This window comes from Styela clava, chromosome 12, assembly GCF_964204865.1.
Source record: "Styela clava chromosome 12, kaStyClav1.hap1.2, whole genome shotgun sequence".
Taxonomy (NCBI): domain Eukaryota; kingdom Metazoa; phylum Chordata; class Ascidiacea; order Stolidobranchia; family Styelidae; genus Styela; species Styela clava.
Window position 1 is genome coordinate 19,423,141 of NC_135261.1, and position 20,430 is coordinate 19,443,570.

General features: G+C 34.2%; 3 protein-coding genes across 4 annotated transcripts; all 3 read left to right on the forward strand.

Annotated features, from left to right (window-relative positions):
• The first annotated feature begins 1,758 nt into the window (after positions 1-1,758).
• LOC120330168 (arginine-hydroxylase NDUFAF5, mitochondrial-like) lies at positions 1,759-3,213 on the forward strand. The gene has a single exon (XM_039397022.2). It carries the CDS (start codon positions 1,890-1,892, stop codon positions 2,871-2,873), a length of 984 nt encoding a protein of 327 aa, XP_039252956.2. The 5' UTR covers positions 1,759-1,889; the 3' UTR covers positions 2,874-3,213.
• Positions 3,214-3,238: 25 nt separating this feature from the next.
• LOC120330166 (zinc finger CCHC domain-containing protein 8-like) lies at positions 3,239-13,121 on the forward strand. Of its 2 annotated transcripts, none has more exons than XM_039397018.2 (11): positions 3,239-3,374; positions 3,488-3,605; positions 4,111-4,360; positions 6,186-6,289; positions 6,622-6,721; positions 7,976-8,109; positions 8,597-8,772; positions 9,255-9,325; positions 9,706-9,797; positions 10,028-10,140; positions 10,985-13,121. In XM_039397018.2, the coding sequence occupies exons 1-11, from the start codon at positions 3,239-3,241 to the stop codon at positions 11,779-11,781; spliced, it is 2,091 nt and encodes a 696-aa protein (XP_039252952.2). In that variant the 3' UTR covers positions 11,782-13,121. The 2 variants fall into 2 exon arrangements, with proteins under 2 accessions (XP_039252952.2, XP_039252953.2); XM_039397019.2 differs by having other exon boundaries at positions 11,000-13,121.
• Positions 13,122-13,972: 851 nt separating this feature from the next.
• On the forward strand, positions 13,973-19,739 carry LOC120330167 (uncharacterized). Its single transcript, XM_039397020.2, has 3 exons — positions 13,973-14,095; positions 16,275-16,422; positions 17,198-19,739. The coding sequence occupies exons 1-3, from the start codon at positions 14,093-14,095 to the stop codon at positions 19,087-19,089; spliced, it is 2,043 nt and encodes a 680-aa protein (XP_039252954.2). The 5' UTR covers positions 13,973-14,092; the 3' UTR covers positions 19,090-19,739.
• Positions 19,740-20,430: the final 691 nt, after the last annotated feature.

Sequence of the window (20,430 nt, forward strand, 5' to 3'; positions counted from 1 at the left end):
AATAAATGAAAAAAAAAAATCGTTTCCCACACCATATTACAGTATTAATAGTTTTATAACAGTTGCCAAATTGAATGTAGATTTTGTAAACAAGAGTGAACAGTGAAATAAATTATTTAATTAACAAGATATCACCAAGCCGATTATAGTTGGAGTCGAATGCTAAATTGCCCAACCAAAATTCATTCAGTTACCTATTTTAGAATCACTGTAAAATCGTATTAGCATATTCAGATATTGGCATCCATAATGTTACAAAGTAACTCAAAAACAAATTAATGTGCAAATATTGTAAACAAAAGTGATGCCACAAAAAATCATAAGATAAATGATAAAACATAGTTACTGATCTTGGGATTTGACTATTTCATTTGTTTGTAGTTAATTGATATCTAGTATAACTGTATAAACTTGACCACACAGGTGATATATACCAGGGCTTCCGAACTTTTGAGATCGCGGCCCCTTTTTATAAATTAAAATTTTTCGTGGCCCCCATGCTAAAGAGTTCGAAATATGCATTTTAATATTTTATTGACACAGCTAATTAACTTTTAGTAGGCCTACTCAATAACAAAAACAAGCACATATTTGCTAAGGTTAATGGGTGCGAATGCTTTTTGCTTCATAACAAGTCCAGCCGTGGCTCAATGTTTGTTTATTCAGGCCTAAATGATGAATTACAATGTCTGGCCACCAACGGCATGGTTCTTATCCGGAATTGTTACTCACTCTTATTGATCAAATTTAGCATAAGGCAGCGGTTTGTGCGACGCCAAATTATCAGGGAAACTCGCGGCGCACCTACACAAAAAATATGCTGCCTCAAAAAAAAACACAATTTTGTCATCGTTAATGTGTACTTTATGCCTTTTGAGTTTTATAAACATGTAGGCCTAATGAATAAAGGCAAAGGATAACTTTTATTTCTACTCCTTGCCTGGTTTTTTTTAAAATGCTAAAAAATCACCCATGTTCGATAATCTCGGTTCAGCAAATGAATAAACAAAATTGCAGCTCTTCTGTTACGCAACAATAGACCCCACGTACTGACATAACAGAAAGTGAACAACATAGAATGGTAAAATGAATTTGATTCATAAACACATCTTTTGCAATAATGAGAAAATAAAATACATTCAGAATAAATAATATATGTGAAATATACAATGAGAAAATGAATGCGAAATTTGAAAATGAGACTGAACCTGAATTTTAAAAGTACAACAGATAGAGTACTTTGTGTAAAATTGGTGTTCTCTTTGCGGCCCCTAAAATTCGTTTCGCGGCCCCTAGTTTGGGAAGCCCTGATATATACAATATAGGACAAACAGGTCTGGTATAGTTAAGTACCACATGCACTTCTAGTTGACCTGGCTCAACAAATTTTGCATATGTCAGTCCTAACCCCCATCTGACTTCGTCGCCCAAAAATTACATCATTTGGAAGTCACAGTGGCGTAATAAGGCCCACCAAAGTATGCGGATGGTCGTCCAAAACGCGCAGACGATCACCCGAAATCGAGCAAGCTATTTCTCTCGTTTTCTCATCACAACGATCGCCATAGGAGAGAGATCGCCCGCGTTAGCCAGTTTGTTATCGGCGGCCATTTCGGACAATCCCAATTATACTTCATGGCAAGCCCTATGACATGATGGTGACGTCGTAGTGAAGTAATTTTTTGATGGCATAGTCAGGTGGGGGTTAGGAATAACATATGCAAAATTTGTTGCGCTACGCCCACTGGAAGTACTTGTTTTACTAAACTATACTAGACCCAGACAAACTGGGTCACTGACAACTTGTTTACAGGTTCTAAAAATATACTTGCTAAAATGATTATGGGAAGCAGGTAGCTTGAGACTGTTGGAAATGCGACTATGTTATTATGTCTTTGATGGCTGCTTGCACAATTTCAAAGTTTAATAAAAAGATGTTTGCCAAAATTGCGAGAACTGGTTTTTGTGTGAATTCACTCGCAACACGACATGGGAATAGCAACAAACATTGGCATTTTATGACTTCTGCAGCAATTCACAGCGAAGTAAACAGAGTTTTTGATCGCAAAGCAAAGCGTATTCACAAGAACTTTTGCAACCAATCTATCGACGATATTGAAACCTATGAATATGTAAAAAATGATATTGCATTTCAACTTGGTGACAGAATCGCTGATGTAAGTCGTGATTTTCCACTTGCACTCGATCTGGGATGTGGGCGAGGATTTCTATCAAGCCATCTTACTAAACAAGACACTGTTAGAATGATTATTCAAGGTGACACTAGTGAAAATTGTGTCAAACACGCAAAAGAATCTGATATTCCAATCTCAAATCTCGTTTTAGACGAGGAAAATTTGATGTTCAGAGAATCCACATTTGATATTGTGATGAGTAATTTGAGTCTTCATTGGGTGAATGATTTACCTGGATGCTTCAAACAAGTTTTAAAGATACTCAAGCCTGATGGATGTTTTCTTGGTGCAGTGCTTGGTGGAGACACGTTATATGAACTTCGATGTTCATTACAACTTGCAGAAACTGAACGAGAAGGTGGCATGGCCGCACATGTTTCGCCATTCCTCCAAGGACCTGATTTGACAAATCTGTTTTCTAATGCTGGATTTAGCCTTGTTACTGTTGATATTGATGAAATGGTGATTGATTATCCTAGTATGTTTGAAGTTATGGATGATATTAAAGGCATGGGCGAAAATAATGCTTTAACTAAAATTAAACCCTTACATAGAGATACAATTACTGCGGCATCTTCAATTTACCAAGCAATGTATGGTGATGAGGATAATGTGCATGCCACATATCAAATATTATATTTTATTGGATGGAAACCACCCGGGCATAAAACTTCATGAAGTATTGTGAGATACACCTGGAGTTGTGTCGCATATAATACAGATAGGGCACATTACTATTTTCATATGATTATGCAGCACATAATTATTCTATATAAAATATGAGCAACTTGATGCTTTTTTCATTTAAATGTAGTTCTATCTGTATATCATTGATTTGGAACATGTAAGGTATTAGAGGTTGCAATATTACCGTTGCTAATTGAACTTTGTTGTAAACCTTTTATTCAAAAGCTAGTGAAAATAATTTTAAAATCAGTCTCAACAACTATTTATTGGATGCATACGAAAGATGCTTACCACGTGAGGTCCTAAGTCCTATTTTGTCTTTGTAGTTAAATTTAGTCAATTTATAGTTATACATCATGTCTGTTTTTGGGAACAGTGAGCTATTCGAAGAATTTGAAAATCCGGATATATCAGATGCGGTTTCAAATAGTGGATCTGATGACAGTGTGGAAGATGAATACAAGGAAAAATATAGAAATTTGAAAGTTGAGAATATCCTTTTACAAAACTTATTTTGTTATTTTTTTTTTTGTTGAAAATTTTGTTGCAAATGTCCTGTTGATATTTTTCATTATTATTCCTTAAAAGGTTCATTTGAATTTTACATGAGAAACTGAAAAAAAGTTTACGATTGTTTGAAAGACCTGCAAACATGAAGATTAAAGATTCTTCAAATGATGGACCTGTAGCTCATGTTATTTTATTTAATAATGTGATTGCAAGGTAAATATGAAGTAGCCTATCGTATTTCCCGGCTATTAAGTGGATTTTCTGGACTCAAATTTTTGGCCTGATTTTGAAGGCTTCTTTTTGGGCAGGTGTGCTCATTTAATTTTTTCTGGGATGGGCCTATTTTTCGCAAGTCTTCTCAAACATGATTTGCGTAATGTCCATATATGTGTTGATATATTTTATAATGTTATTTGTTTTATTTCTTTTAAAAACGTGGTCCATACCAGGAAGCACTCCCTGTTTATGCTCAAGCAAATGGGCTATCACAAGATTAAATGATTGATTTATGACTCTATGACGTTTTGCGGAGTCAGGAAAAAACACACCAGATGGAAAACAAAGCTGGTATTAACTTGTGCAGAACTTATCAAAGTTATCACACCATCAAATTTTGTATTGATATGTTTAAGTAATTTCTGCCATCTTGGGGTGTAGCCCAGCTGTAAAATTTTTCAGAATATTTTCATTTTTTTCTTGTTACCGTATCTCGTTTCAGGAAATTCAGAGAAGAAATAAAAGATTTTTTTTTTGATTTGTCAAATAGAAGATTAAATGGTGACTATTCAGTTTGCACTGAACCACAACCAGCGTTTATTCAATATTCTTCACCGAGCCATCACTCTCATAAACATAGAAAGTCATCCAGAAGATCAGAAGCCACTAAAAAAGCATTTCAAGCTTTCAGCAGTATTCAAATTTTTAAAAACTTTTATGTTGATCAATTGGGTGAACCATTGTCATTCGAGGTGGGTAAAGTATTTAATTAATGTCTTACTCAAAGAATTAAGTTTAAACGAAGTTAGAAGTAGAGATGTACCGATACCACTTTTGTCGCCGATACCGATCCGATACCAACTAAAAACGCCGATACCGATACTATGTAATTATTACATTAATTAAGTGTGCTGTGTAGGGAAAATGGGTTAAAACAATGGTCTTTGAGCGTTATTCATAGTACACATTATTTCAGGTTGAAAAAGAGATATATCACATGTGAAATTGATGTTTGGTATCCAGATGCACTAATTGATTCGGATGCATTGTATGCTGAAGCTAGTAATCTTGGTGTCCAATTAGAAAACTCATACGCCGGGATGTCCAATTCCAATTTAATATTAATATCCAACCTTCGAAAATCGTTTTTCGTGTTTAAAAGAATATCGAATATATGCAAAAATATTTTATTTTGTGTTTATTTGGTGATCGTTGCGGCAATAAATTACAGCCAAAATGAAAGGATATCAATCAGCGTCGACTAAAAGTACGTACGTATAATACGTATAATACTAGGTGGCCACATCAATAAATCTATAAAGAAATTGTGTATTTAAACAAAATTAAAATTATTATAATCAGAATATTTAATACCTGTGTAGAGAAATAATTGCATCGGAATTTAGCTTAAAGATTTCGATGGACTAAATGACACTCGCGCTTGACGATAACCAGTCAAAATTAATAACCGTGCCAAAAAGTGCATGTGCTGTAAAAAAGGACTCTCGATTCCTCTGTATGATTTAAATTTGGGCGCCTAGTTGCTCTCTTTTCTGTGCCGTGTTGATATATTTCTTCATAATTATTAATATGTAATATGTATTCAAAATGTCAATATGAAAATTTGGCAGCGAAAATAGCCTAATCAGATGAGCTAGTTTTGCTAGTAAATATTTAGAAACAAGTGAATCCTATTCCCGTTACCACTCATGAGGGTAGAGACATGCATGGCTCATAGTTCACAATCTCTCCAGGCAAAAAATAAATTGAAAAGTAATATTTTAATTTATCTTTTAAAACATTCTAGATCAGTGGTTCCCAAACTTTTTGAAAAAAATTCCATGACCGACCCCTTGCAATTTTTTGAATGATTCCCGGCCCTGCGCACTAAAACAAAACATTAAAAGATCACAACAAAAAATCAATGCGCCGTGAAGTGAAACGAACAAAAGAATATAAAGCGCAACTCTTATGACATGTGTGACATCCAGTCTGTTCCGATATTTGGTAAACGTACAAAAGGGCAACAACACCTACAACCCTGCAGTTAGTAAACTCGTGGTAACATGAATTGAACTCTTTCTGTGATATCACAAGCACACAGCTATGTGACATCACAATGAGGCAGTGTGATCAAAACAGAAAGTGACGAATCAGTGTCTCCAACGGTGATTACGAAGCAGAAAAAGGCGACAAATGTGTATTTGTAAATTTAAGCACTTAATTTTTGTATTATCGAGCTATGAGTCATATTACAGATTTGTTTCGCGGACCCTCCGAAAGTGCTTGACGGACCCCAAAAGGTCCGCGGACCCCAGTTTGGGAACCACTGTTCTAGATCATATCAAAAAGGTAAATATATCGAAAATATCGATATTGATTCAGCCGATATCGATACATGACCGATACCCGATACCGATACATCGGTACATCTCTAGTTAGAAGTAATTGGTCGAAAACACTGCTTACATTTTGGATTTTATATTTTGCATTATTATGTCTTTATTCATTAATTTATTTCTGGAAAAAATATAGTCACACACAATGATACTGCCTCTAAAATTCTTATATATTTAGGACCCAAAATTCAGTGATTGGTTCTTCCCGGAATATGATAGACTCAGTTATGAACCAATGAATGGAGATCCTGATGATTATATGCAACAGACAAAGAAAAGAAAGTAAGAATATGTCTGATATATTTGTTTCAGTTTATATGTAGACGAGTGCGACAAGAGTTGGCCAAAAATTATTGCATTAGCGGTCATGAGATCAAGTATTCCAAAACTTGGATAATTTTACGTTGTGACAACTTTTTTACATCTGTTTCGATGTGCTTTCACGCTTTTCGTATACATATGTAATTTGAAGTTTTGGTAAATTTAATATCCGAATATACTTTGGGTATACAGTACACTGATTGTAGATTTAATGCATTGGAAATATTTTAATTTAGGTTACATAGCATTTAGCATGTCTTTCAATAAATTTTGTATTTCTTGTTAACTTCCAGAAAATTACAGAGGATTTGTTTCAACTGTGGTGGGTCAGATCACCAAATGAAAGAATGTGAAAAACCTAGAGATCATCAAGCTATTTATGAGAGAAGACAGGTATATTTAACTATCTGCCTGGCATACAAATTTGATTGAAATTTTTCGACAATGTCAAAAAATATTACCCCGGTACTTGAACTAATAATTCATACTACTTTCTGGTGTACATGTAATGTGGCAACCAATCAAATCGCAATTTCTTGTAGCCAGTTAGTTGGCATATCCGAACCTTAGTTCTGTAACAAAGGTATTGATTATCGAGCATGTGTGGCTCGATATCTTCATGTCATCTAGCCCAGGGACTTCTCAAACTTTGGTGTTATAGAGCCTGTGAAGCGGTTGGCCATTATTTACAGAGCCACACAATAAATTTTTTGTATGTATAGAAGGAAAAAATTAAACATATATAAAATATTATAAACTTTTTTTAGCAGGGTTAATACAAGCTAGAAAATAAATCTGATTTTCACAGATAAATTATAATAACGGTGTAAATTGACACTCGACAAACATTAATAGAGTAGTGTCAAAATGTGGCAACAAGGCGGTAATTGAAATTCATTGGAACTTATAGATATTGAAATTACCGCCTTGTTGCCACATTTCTACGTTACTGTTGCCGAATTTCTTTAATGCAGTTATTGCTTTTTTTGGACAATTGGAAAATTAGACAACTCAGTATTTTGATAATTTGAAGAATAGCTCACACTTCACAGTCACAGGGCCCTGGGGCTCCCTATGGAGCACTTTGGTAACCTATAATCTACCCCACAGTGAATGCCTGGCCTACAATCACTAGTTTTATTGAATTATTGGTTGCTATTTATAAGTGATCTGATTTGTCTGGGTTTATTAATATATGATATGATTTAGCACATTCAGCGCCTTTGGACTTACCTTCGTTACTCAACGCTTTTCATTAGATTTTTATTACTTGTCTCTTGAATAGTAGGCAATGGTTGGGTAAATATTGGAATTCACCACAATCTCAAACTTTCCCTGATTAAAGCATCAGTATTCGTAGTCGAATATCAGCTCTTAATAATAAGGCCTTCATAAGGTTTTTCATCTGGGCTATTTTTTTTGTCATGCTAGTGTGACGCACTAGGACATATGAGAAGGTCATTGTTATATGATTGCTTTTACATGTTGTTAGACTATACTACTTAGCCAACTCAACTTGATGGTAAGGCAACCAGTTGAGCACTTTAGTGCGTATGCGCAGTTGTATTCAGGAATCATTGCGCATACACTAAATTCTGGGATAGTTATAGTCATTATTCATTCATAAACACCAAGTTTATTTTTCAGAAATTCATGGATGAAGTGGCAAAGTATTCAGATGGATCGCCACAAATTCGAGTCGATGGTCCAAGATATCATGAAGAAGATGAAGATGAAGACAAAGCAGATAGATTTAAACATTTTAAACCTGGTGTTATCAGGTTCATTTTTTTTATTTTAAATAATGTGATGTAACACCAACCATTATCTTTGAATGTAGTTTTTATTTTATATTCGACATGGAAATCAACCTTGAAATTGCGAATATGACACATAATGTAGTCTAGCTATTACAACAATGATGGGATCAATACAGGTTCTTTGTTTCAAACTTGCTATCAAAAGGTTTCTTCATGCCAAAAAAAACGCTGAACTCATAGCTCTATCACAAAACTCGAACTTGATAACAAAAACAAACACAAGCTTACATGATAAGACCAACTTAAACACTCACTAATGAATGTCACTGTGTAATCTACATTAACATTACACGCTTTACATAAATCTAATACATAACTTTCAAACCACCAAACATAGTGCTTCTCGTCAGCTACGGTGCATTTTACCTATTTGCTGGGATCCTCTGATGTCCTAAACAAAACACAATTATATTCTACAATAAGTGAGAATTTTTATTTTATTTTTCAGTGCTGAATTGCAAGAAGCACTTGGGATTACAGAAGTTGACATTCCTCCTTATATTTATCAAATGAGAAGACTAGGTTATCCACCTGGCCATTTGCAATATGCAAGAACAAAGAAGTCTGAATTAACATTATATGACAATAATAGTTCCAACGGTGAAAACAAGGAGAATCAATACGGTGAGTAGTTGTTGGCTGTCCTCAGATTTTGAGGATTTAAGGGATCCAAAAGATCAATCAAGTAAATTTTGTATTTGTTAATGTAGAATGAAAAAGACGTTTGAATCAATTTCGAACAGTGTTCCAAATTTTTATTATAGTTTATCATATCTTTGTGTATATCATATCTATGCTTCATATTTCAACCAACTCGTTGAAACTTATTGGTAGGACTAACGTCAAAATGGATTAAATAAAGGATAAAATTGGGATTTCATTTTCGTCTGGTTTTTGCAAAAGTTTTGGTTTAAAAATCTGGTATAAAAACAGAGATATCCATGTCAACTTTTATATTTAAGATATAGTTGTAATAATATTGGACAGCAGTTATGTGGGTCACCTTGACTACCATAACAGCTATCCTCTCCACTATATGGTCATTTTAACATTATTAGTAGGCATATATGTTTTTATATAAAGTATCAGTATGTATCATTTTTCAGTTCCTGTTGAGGTCGGCAAAATAGTTGGATATCCTGGATTCAACATTCCACCTCTTCCTGGTCAAGAAGATGTGAGTGTATCATTATTACTTCTTTGGTCATTATAAAGTGAAACTATTGAGGAGTTATTTATTTTAATGTTTCTCTAACCTTTGACCCTACATTGGAAATTTGTAATACGAGAAATTATTGACAACTAATTTTAACCTCCATGTAGTCGAATATTGCAAATATTGTTGTGAAATTCCAGTGTTATTATAGTCCTTGACATGTTTAATTCTGCAATTGTTAACCAAATGGAACAATTATTAACATAATGTATATTTCTTAGATTCTGGAATAGTTTGCACGTATAAGCTCATGGTTTGTGATAGAGGAAATATCTCCCTGGTGCAAAATAGCATTGTAATATTTTATGGTCACGCGTTCATCATTACATTTTAAATAACAGAAGTTCAAAGAACATTGTGTTGGACCAATGAATGATGCACAGAGTAAAGAAGTGATGGTATCTTATTTTGAGCACCGCAATAATTTATTCAAGTAAGATTTGTGATTTGGTGTTTTGTTTTTAACTTGATTTGTCAATAGTATCGTTTCAACAAATTAGTTTAGAATTGAATATCAGCCCTTGAGGAAAAAAGTAAGATGTAAAAACTAATTTTTGTTTTTGCATGTTTACACTCGAAAGAGAAGTTTAAAATGTAAAAAATGTACATATATTCTGCTTTGTCAAAACCAGTGAATTAGAATTGTTCAAGTAAATTTTCCAGTCAACGAAAACAAGCAGAGCAACAAGCTAAAGAGAGAGATGAAAAAGAGAAAATTCAAAACCGAGATGATGCTGATGTAGAAGAAGTTGATATGGACATAGGTGGAGATGAGGGTAATTTTGTTGACTGGTCTTAGCTCCTTTCGCTTAATTTTAGTAACTAAGAGTCCCATTCGAAAAGCTTTTACATGGTACTTGCAGGATTCCTCGCTGTTGTGGGTTCATGTAGGTGCAGGTTGCTTATGGATTTCTCCACCATCAATTCCATGCATCCAAAATACCAGGTTAACTACTCCTAGACTGGTTACCAGACGAAAGATCGTGGTTTGCCATAAAATTGAGTTTTATTATCGGCTTCCCTCTACCGCAGGATTAATATGGTAATCCAATGGTTGTATCGGTTGAAAATTTCTAGCTTTGGCGCCACAAGAGGTTAATAGTAACATGCCTATTGACAACACTCTTGGTCACCGTTGTTCATAATTAGGGCCGGGCACTTCGAATCGAATATTCGAATCGATTTGAATAGTAAATTATTCGAATCGCTTCAGAGCAAAATTCGGAATCGCCGCCATATTGTATTTTTCTTACCGCCAATTGTCGAGGTGTATTACCAAATCTTTTTTTATTGAAGCCATATTTTTTCAAAGTAATTCTGACATATGACCATTTCTGTAGTGAGGTATTGATAAATAAGTGTTTTTCATTAGGTGTGAACGATTCGCAATCTGTCTTAGTGGCGTATTCAGTAATTCATTTGTTTACAGGACCAAATACAATACAAAAGTCGCATGACTCCCAAGTATTCGAGATTCGATTTGAAAAAAATATTCGATTCTGAAATCATCAGATATTCGAAAATGCCCAGCCCTATTCATAATTAATTTGTGTAATATTTTAACTAATTGTCAACAAAAGATGATTCTACAAGAGCTTGAACCATTGACTAATATTTTAGAAATTTCTGTGCTAGGTGAACAAGAATATATTGAATTTCAACCCCATGCCCCACCAAGTCCCGTCGTAAGAACAAAAAGAGAAGACTCTGATTTAGAAGAGGGTGAAGTCGAGGATGACATCGAAGCTGACGTTGGCAGTTTAACGGAAGATGAACTTGAAATTAAGAGAGAAATGCTTCTTAAAGAACTCAAAAAAGCAGCAAGTGATAGTAACAATGATTCAGACTACAGAAATATTAAAACTAATGACCATGATTACAGACTTCCTCCCTCTGTTACTATTGATCTTACTGGTAGTACATCAGAGTCTGATGTCAACCTAACTATTCCTGTTGTTCAAGAGGAAAAAGAAGACTTGCAACCTGATGTGATGATAGTGGAGTCATCTTCAGATGATAAAGATGAAAGAGATGAACAAGCAACTGCTATAAAAGAACGAAATACATCAAGCGATACTGATTACAGAATGAATCCGGCTTTTATTTCTATCCGATCAAACGAAAATTCTCCAATCACATTTAATACTGATGCTGTGGAAGAGAAAAGTGAATTAGATACCCCACAAAGTCCTGACTTTCAAGAAAAACAAACTGTTTCCACAGAAATGACTGGCGATAATATTGACTCAAATTCCCAGCCAGCCCTTCCAGGTAGAAATAAATTTGCGAAAGGAATTACTCAATTTGATGCATATTATTCAGAAAGTAAGTCTCAAGGAGTTTACAAAAAATTACGAACACTTTTAAAAGATTCACCAAGGAGGCAACAGGAATGGAAGAAAGATGTATTTTCTTAAATGCAGTTATAGTTCGTCAGGTCAATGGGAACATTTAATTTTTTAGCAACATTGTCTAGCTATGAAGCTATTGCTCAAATTTATTTCGATATCATCAAGACATACAATGTGGAGGGTACATCCATAATTTTTCTGTGAAGTATACAATATTTCATATAAGTATGCTCAAAGCATGAAGAAATGTTTTTTTAATGTAATTCAATAAAGTTTGCCAGAAATACCATTATACATTATCCAATTATAGTAAACAATGAAAATTTAAGATTTTCAGCAGTTCGATTTTATCGTTCAAAGATTAAATAAATTTACTCATTCACAGATTAATATTATTATGTCAGTTATTTTCTCAATGCGACTTTTATTAATATGACATTGGATTGTAAACGGTTACGTGCTGTGGTAAGAAAGCATTTTCAATCTCTTTTTATTAAGAATTCATATGAATTTCCGGAATACTATATCATTTCATTCTTATATCGATGAAACAACTCGTTACTTCTATTCTTATGAAACAGTTTTCATTTTTGAAATTATTTCGAACAGTAGACTTAGGTGAGGTATCTGAATTATATTGCGAAATGCCTCTTTATTTTTTGATGTCTGGAAAATGTAGACATGTAGCATGGCTCAGCTAAGCACATAGTCTGATGTAGATGGCCCGAGTGAGAAAGGTTTGGAAATCCTTGTTGTCCCAGGTCTAATTCTAATTCTGAATGTCCACCATGAAAACAATTTCATATTTTGGTAAACTTACAGTGTTTATGTCATTTATATTGAAACTGAGCAGATTCATAAATCATAATAACGAGGCAGGTTATTTATATTTAAATTATTCCCAATGTAACAACTAAGGTCAACTAGTACTTATGGGAATGTCAAGTGCTCAGTGTTACCATTGCACTCCTTAAAATAACACAATGACTTGAGAAAAACAATTTCGTATTCCTGTGGGAGCTTTCCTAATGTATTTGAAGAATTTTGTTGAAATGTGGTGATTCCAAAATAAAAATTCAGACACCTTTTTGATTTGTTTTTTTTCTGCGCAATGTATTTGTGTAGAGTGTCATATAATGTTTGTTTTGTCTGTTTCTTGAAGTAATATTATAAAATATGACTTAACAACAATGCTGTTTGGCTGGTAGAGATAATCTGATTCACACAAGTTATGTATATAATTTGGCATAAGTCAAATACTTCTGAAATTTTATTTGAGTCTCCAAGTGGATGTCACCCACCTTACATCTAATAACTGGTATGTTATGCATCATTATACAAAAGGTATCTGTATCATTATACTTGTAAGTTATAACAAAATAGTAAAATCTCCTCTCTTTTTACAGTGTAGTTAACTGCAGTTATGTCTTAGTTGTCTCATGAAATGAATTTTTATTAATCAGTATAGAAATCGAATTATGCTATATACATAGCCCAAAGATTCTTATGCCTTGACATGTTAAAAATATGTCCTAACACATAGTCGACATGTCAGATGATATTGAATGAAGTGGAATCTTCTTGCAAAACTTGATGAAAAGTTGAAGGATTCACAGCCGAAGATCACAGCAATTTTGTGAAAAGACTAACAAAATTTGAAATTTCGTGTTACATGTTTACCCATGCAATGACAATCCTTGATTTGAATATTGAAGATTTGTCGTTCCAGACTAGCCTATATAATAGCATGTAAATGCTAGCGATTTTCTTTATCAACAGTCATTGTACCAATTTTAGTCAGAATATTGTTCTGGTCTAGTGCATATTTATATTGTACAATTCTGGCTGTTAGTCACCCATTCAGTATATATGTTCTGTTTCACCAAAAATGGAATTTTTCTATGCAATGTTTTGAACTATTGTCAGTTGTATTCAATTTGAAATTGGAGCAATAAACTCCTGTTTGAGCCTAGAAGGACTTCTTTTATCTTATATTAATGTTTCTTGCTGTTTTTGGCTCGTTTATAAGTTTTAGCTATGTTTGATGAATATTAGTGACTGATAACTTTTTGTGGTTCTTTTATTTATTCAATTACTGATTTAAATGTTTTCATTGAGACTAAATAGTCCATCTTTGTTCTTCTTATCAAAACAGAATGTGTGACCACTGTTTGCCTGCGCTTTCAAAATTCCCTCTGATTTTGAAAGGTTGTGTTTTCAGCATACCAGTACCATTGAAATTTCCAGTACCAGGGTAAATTTCCTATTATTTTCTACATTCAGATGTTATTAATGTGCATAGGCTTATGTTTTTTTTATGATGTGATACCTGATTGACCATTTGGAGTAATAAATTGAGTGAAGTGGAATCTACTGTATGGTAAGTACAATACAACTTGGCTGATGAAATATACTATTCATTTTTATTGCTGACAAGGTTTATATTCATTGTTACACATTGTTTTCTTCAATAAAATATACTGAATTCAGGAATTCTCAAATTTATATTCAACTTTTTATATCTGATTGAAGGTTTTTGATATTTTGTTAGTGGGACAGTTATGCAGCATGTTCTTCTTGTATTTCCTGATTGGTGTGTGCTGTCCAAGCACATGCGCAACAAATGGCTTGGTATATGATGACTAGTAAATAAGTGATGCATACTTCCTCTCATTGTCATTCTAATGAATGAATATAGATTTAGGTTATTTTTCAGAAGTTATTAAAATAGAAATTTCAGCGCTCGTGTGTACCAATATGGAGGTAACTAATTTTGTTTCCCTACTTTACATCAAGTTGTCTAAAGCGACGGAAGCCAATGGGTAGGGGATATATTCACTTGGCTAACATAAACAGTCCCCGAACTTGTGATAGAACTAAAATAAAGAAAATCGGAATGAAATTATGGCCTAATCCTAACCTGGTACAATACTATGGGAGTACCAAAATTTCGTTGGCAAACCACAAACTGCCTAAAACAAAAATGGTTATCCAAAATTAGTGTAATCACTGATAGAAGAGGCCACTGATATATGCTAAGGGCTACATATTGATCCATTGAGAAGCTACTGCTACTTAACCTATTTCTTCTGGGCAAACGGCGGCCATTCACTTGTAAAATCTATTAACTAAGCAAATACGTGAGCAAAGTTATACATCAGTAATGAGTATGATTTCCTAATTTAGAAGCTAGTTTTGTAGCAATAATATATATAAGCAGAGACAGAGTTACAAGCCTGCGACTATCCTACTTTCTGCATCTTTATCTAGTTGGCCACTATAATATAGAAGTCTATGCTGGATTGATTTTAATGGCAAGCACCGCGCGGATGTATCAAGATTTTTGAATAAATGATGACATTATTTATTATTCTAATTCGTGGTACATGCACTTTCTCACAATAATCTAACGATCTTCAAAATTGACATCTTGTAAATGTAAACGCTTCAAAATAGAATATATTCCAGTTTTTAATATTCTTTTTTTTGAAAAATTTTCCAACACATATTTAATTAGGTGTTTAATATGATCTTTAACTTCAGTGGCCTTCCAGACTTTAGAATTCTACAATTGATATGATACCACCTCATAATATAATTGTGATAATCTCAGTTCAGCAGCTGCCACTGTCAGCCATTCGAAACAGTTCCATTTCTATCATCTATGTTTTATTGCAAGAAGTGTGCGCACACACACAACTTGTTCGAACCATATAAATTCACTACTTAGCACCTTTCTTACATGAAGAGGGACCTATAAAATTTCAACTTCAAAGCAATTAGAAGTCATAAATGTTATTGTTTAATTTGGTAGATTTGAGTTTGATATAGTTCTGGAAAACATGTCCATTATAGTTTTAACATACTCTATTCAAATAGTACTCAAATAGAAACAGTTTGATTGCAGTCCATAGTATTGAGTTACATTTACAAGCACAAGTATCTGGAAAAGTTTAACGGAAAACAGCATCGAATGTTAGATATGATAGTTCAGGGTGGTCCAAACCCAGGTCAGGCTTTATTATCTGTGGCATACATCATATTTGCTGGTATATGTAACAATTAGTGGTCCAATTTGCATGTTGACTTATATGTTATTTTGTCATAAAATAACCTAAAAAATCTGTTATATCACTAACGTCTCATTGAATTGACTAGCGGTATGGCTAACTTAGACAGTCAATAGGCAGGAGTGGTGTTGATATGATACTGGAATATTGTGCTTAACTCGCTAATTAAGTTAGTGTTAGATTTCGACAGCCTCAAATGATTTTGAACTTGCACAATTTGATTCTTATCTTTTTCTTTGGAAATATTTGTTAATTGGGTTTATAGACAACTAAAAATCGAATGGGCAAACTATTAGCTTGGGTTGGCTATGCTTACTAACACCTGTTATGACCTAACCATAATTATACTCCTGCCGCATTGCCTTTTTGTAACAAGCTTTAAACAGTGACACAAAAACTGTTGCCTATATATATCAGAAAATATCAATCAGTACATCACATTTGGATAGAATTTAAGCTAAACCTTCCCTATGATTTCTTTCAAATTAGAACTGCATGATGATAAATGATCTGGGAAATCAAAATACTTTGGATGTTACAACTGGTTCAGGCAGTCCTTTTGTGATCAAAGTGAAGAAAAATGCCAATGAATGGCGTATTGAATCTGATGTAGAAGATTCTCAGCCACACAAAACAGGTAACGATATAGAATGCAATACACCTCACAATTTATCCTTGGCATGTACGATATTTGGCTGAATTCAAAACACAAATAAGTCTCAATTGAATTGTAGTCACAAGTACTTTCAATTTGAGAAGCAGGCAAGGAGCAATTTGAAATCAGCAATATTCTAGATCTAAAACAACGCTTGGTTTTTTTAGTTAATGTGTGTAAAGTGCATATTCATGATTTACCTAATTTAATTATCATTGTTATTTTAGAACAACAGGGTGATCCTAAAACAAAACAACCTAAGTTCGTTTGGAATATATTCTAGAGCAGTGGTTCTCAAACTTTTCGAGCTGCGCCTCCTTTTTAGAATTTGTCAAGTCTCGCTCCCCACCTCAAAAATAACTAGCTAACAATAAACTACAAATAACCGAAAATAAGGCAAAAATATGTTTTATTGAAAAAGCATGTTGAAAAAACTTGGATTGAACATAAATATCTAAAATAAGGCAGGCAAGATAAAATCTAACAAATATTATTATTTTTTATTGGCTTCACGCCCCTCAAAAAAATGTCTACGCCACTCTTATGGAGCGCACCCCACCATTTGAGAACCACTGTTCATTACTTTTGTTCAGAACGTTCTACTCCTAGATTACTGATACTTTTGATTACAATCATACACAAACAAACAGAGGTTCAAGTGTTAAATGAATTTTCTTCATTTTCAAAGAAGTAATTATGGGTCTGTTTTTTAGTCATCCTGTATTTTGTTATTTTAACTTTATCTGAATTATTGCAGATGGTGCTGCTGCTGTCATAAAGCAGGAAGTTGAAGATATTGATTTTACCTTACTGCCACCTACGAAAGTGGAATGTACAGCTGAGACATCTACTGCAGATGCAATTTATCCTGAAATATCACAGAAAAGTCAAATTGGTGAGGGAATAAATGATACAGAGGATGCTAAAACAGGCACAGATACCGGGCAAAGTATATCAAAACAAGCACACCAAAATAGGCCTACAACAATTTCTAGACGATACGACTGTAACTTATGTCGTTACAATACAACACATTTGCTGGGATTTTTGAACCATGTTATGAAATATCACTACGCTTCAAAAACTATCAAAACTGGTGCGAAGAGATGCCATTCTTCAGAGACAGAACAACCTGATAATTCCTTCCTTAAAGCTGAGCAAAATGATCTATCCGCAGATCTTTTCAATCCACCCAGCCAGAAGCTGAGAAAAAATGTTTTGCTGCCATCAGCATTCAATGCCCCAGAAAATACCACTGCAATAAATAACATGGATTTATCAGTAGGTGTTCAAACATCTTCTGATCAAACTGAAAACAACTATGCTGAAATGCCTGTTATGCTGGAATATCATTCAAAACATGTACCTGCCACCAACAATTCTGCACAAGAGTTAGTTGCACCTATATCCCAAATTGCTACAGCAACAAATAGCATTGATTCCCAAAATCCTGCAAGTGGAAATACTGAGGGAGAACAGGATTCACAAATCTCTAACGTTGATCCACTTGCACCGCTACCTGCTTCTCCAAAACTGAACACTGTTGTCAATCAAACATTTGATGATTCCGTACTCAATGAAAGTAATTCTAATAATAAGACTTCAAGTTTGAGTATCTGTAGCAGCGCCAGTGCTAGTTCCAAAATGAACAAAGATTCTCGTGGTGCTAAACTCAACAGTATTGTGAACAATTTGAAGGAATTTGTTTCAAACACTTTTCCACCATTTATTGGCCAGCCTCATGAAAGTGTGTCTGATAAGGCTGTTCCTGTATGTTCCAACTGCGGTATCCAGACCAATGCAAGATTAGGCCTCAATCGGTGCCATTTTTGTGTGCAAAAGTATCCACAAATTGGTGCGAAAAGAAGTAATATGGCCGCTGGTCAAATATTTCAACATCCGAACAATGGCAAAGATAGCATGAGTAATGGTGAACATGCTGCTTTCAACCATTCTGTCCCACTGACGTACACAAGGGATAAAGCCATATTTCCTCCCAATAATCAAACTATGACGAATACCATACCATCAAATCTAGGCCAGGGCATTGGTTTTTCTCAAAATAACCATTTTGAAGACTTACAAAGTCTGATGCAATCTGGTCGAGTCACCATGCCAGACCCAGTAGTTCTGCAATCAATAAACTGCTCACAAGGTAGGTGGAATTATATTCAGGAAATTTTACATGAAGCTTTCAGCGTATTTCCATACCTCACACACCAAGAAACCCAGACACTTACCAGGTTAACTGGTTTGCTTCCAAAACAGATCAAGACATTGTTTGCTGTGGCTAGATTGCAACACGGTATAAGTTGGGAACAACATGAAATAGAAAGTGCTAGAAGATCGCTTTCGAACATAAGTCGAGATCGTTTCCAAACATCATCACGTGTACAGTCCAATATGCAATCCCCACCTCCTGCGCTGAAGCAAGCTTTTCAACATTTCACAAAAGAGCAACATGATATTTTAAGATGGTCTTTCACAAGCATTCCATTAAATGTGAACGAATTAAATCGTTTACATGAAGTCACTACGTTAGACAAAGCTACCATACTCCATTATTTCAAACAATTGAATTCTCACATGTCACCAACAGAATCTGAAGTACAGCCCATTAATAATAAACAAGATGCATCATTCTCATGATGCATTGATTTCAATATTTGTTGAGAAAGAAAAAGCAACAAATAGGCTATTTCACTTTGATCGGCTCCACCATGTGTTTAATAGTGGTACTGGTTAAGTCCGTGGTTCTCAAACTTTTTTAACTGCATCCCCTTTTTAGATATTGCCAAGTCTCGTGCCCCACCTCAAAACTAACTAGCTAACAATAATGTACAAATAACAGATAGTAAGGCAAGGCGAAAGTATGTTTTATTGAAAATACGTGGACTGAACATAAATATACAAATAAAAGATATATATATATATCAAAAATAAAGTGGGCAAGATCAAATCTAACAAATATTTCTATTTTAAATAGCTTCACACTGCTGCAAAAAATTGTCCATGTTCCCCTTGTGTTGGGCACGCCCCACCGTTTGAGAACCACTGGTTAAGTGGTAACATATGATGTTTGCCCAAATTCTCTTTCTGCTATGGTTTAACATAACGGTAAGAACATATTATTAATGTTATACTCATCAACAGTGGGAAAATGCTGGTCTATTTTTTGAACATAAATTTTGCAATATTTTGTGTACAAATTAAGAATTTCAATCATTTGTTGGAAGATGACACCCATTTCATGATGAGATCATGTTTTTTATATTTCTAATATACTTTTTATTAAAAGATTTAAGATTGTGTTTAATCATCCAGGATTTTCATCCTGGGGGACAGGAAAGCCTATAATATGGCCTATCATTACCAGTCCAGTCTGGTATGGTCATAGTTACTTGGTTGTGAGTTTCATATAAATGCATTGATGGTGCAAAAAGCCCTCAGCGACCAGAAGCAGCGACATAAACCATCCATCCTACTGTGGTTCGAACCAGAGGTGCTTGTATACTTCCTTGTGTGTTGCTGGGACAAGTGACAAAATGATAACCATTCATGTTTTAATGGCTATGGAAAATGTTATGTTTGGAGTTATAGGCCAAAAGATGTATTAGACTAGTTCTTAATATCAGTGACTTAGTTATGTGTGTTTGTAATATTTCACAGAACACTAACAACCACATACAAATTTTTTCTTTCTTTCGAAATCAATGATGTTCAAGCTTGACACATCTTTTTTCTATTTCTTCTTGCTGAAAAAATTTCATACCGATATTGTATTTAACTGTCATCATGTCGGGAATAGCTAGTTATCGTGCTGTTGTTAAAGGATGTGTAGGAACATCCACCAATCTACCGAAATACATCGACATTTACAATATAGATGGCTACATATTACATGGCATGAACGGTATACGTCGTTCAATGTGGAAACGTTCTTTACATCAACAAAACTTGCATTTCCTTGACTATGTACCTTGATTTCCC

Bases quoted from the DNA above. Each gene is read 5' to 3' on its own strand.
- LOC120330166 (XM_039397018.2), top strand. From the start codon at position 3,239: ATGTCTGTTTTTGGGAACAGTGAGCTATTCGAAGAATTTGAAAATCCG. The intron at 3,375-3,487 runs ATATCCTTTTAC...TTTGAATTTTAC, and splicing joins TAGAAATTTGAAAGTTGAGA to ATGAGAAACTGAAAAAAAGT. The intron at 6,290-6,621 runs GTAAGAATATGT...GTTAACTTCCAG, and splicing joins CAACAGACAAAGAAAAGAAA to AAAATTACAGAGGATTTGTT.
- LOC120330167 (XM_039397020.2), top strand. The intron at 16,423-17,197 runs GTAACGATATAG...GAATTATTGCAG, and splicing joins TTCTCAGCCACACAAAACAG to ATGGTGCTGCTGCTGTCATA.
- LOC120330168 (XM_039397022.2), top strand. From the start codon at position 1,890: ATGTCTTTGATGGCTGCTTGCACAATTTCAAAGTTTAATAAAAAGATG.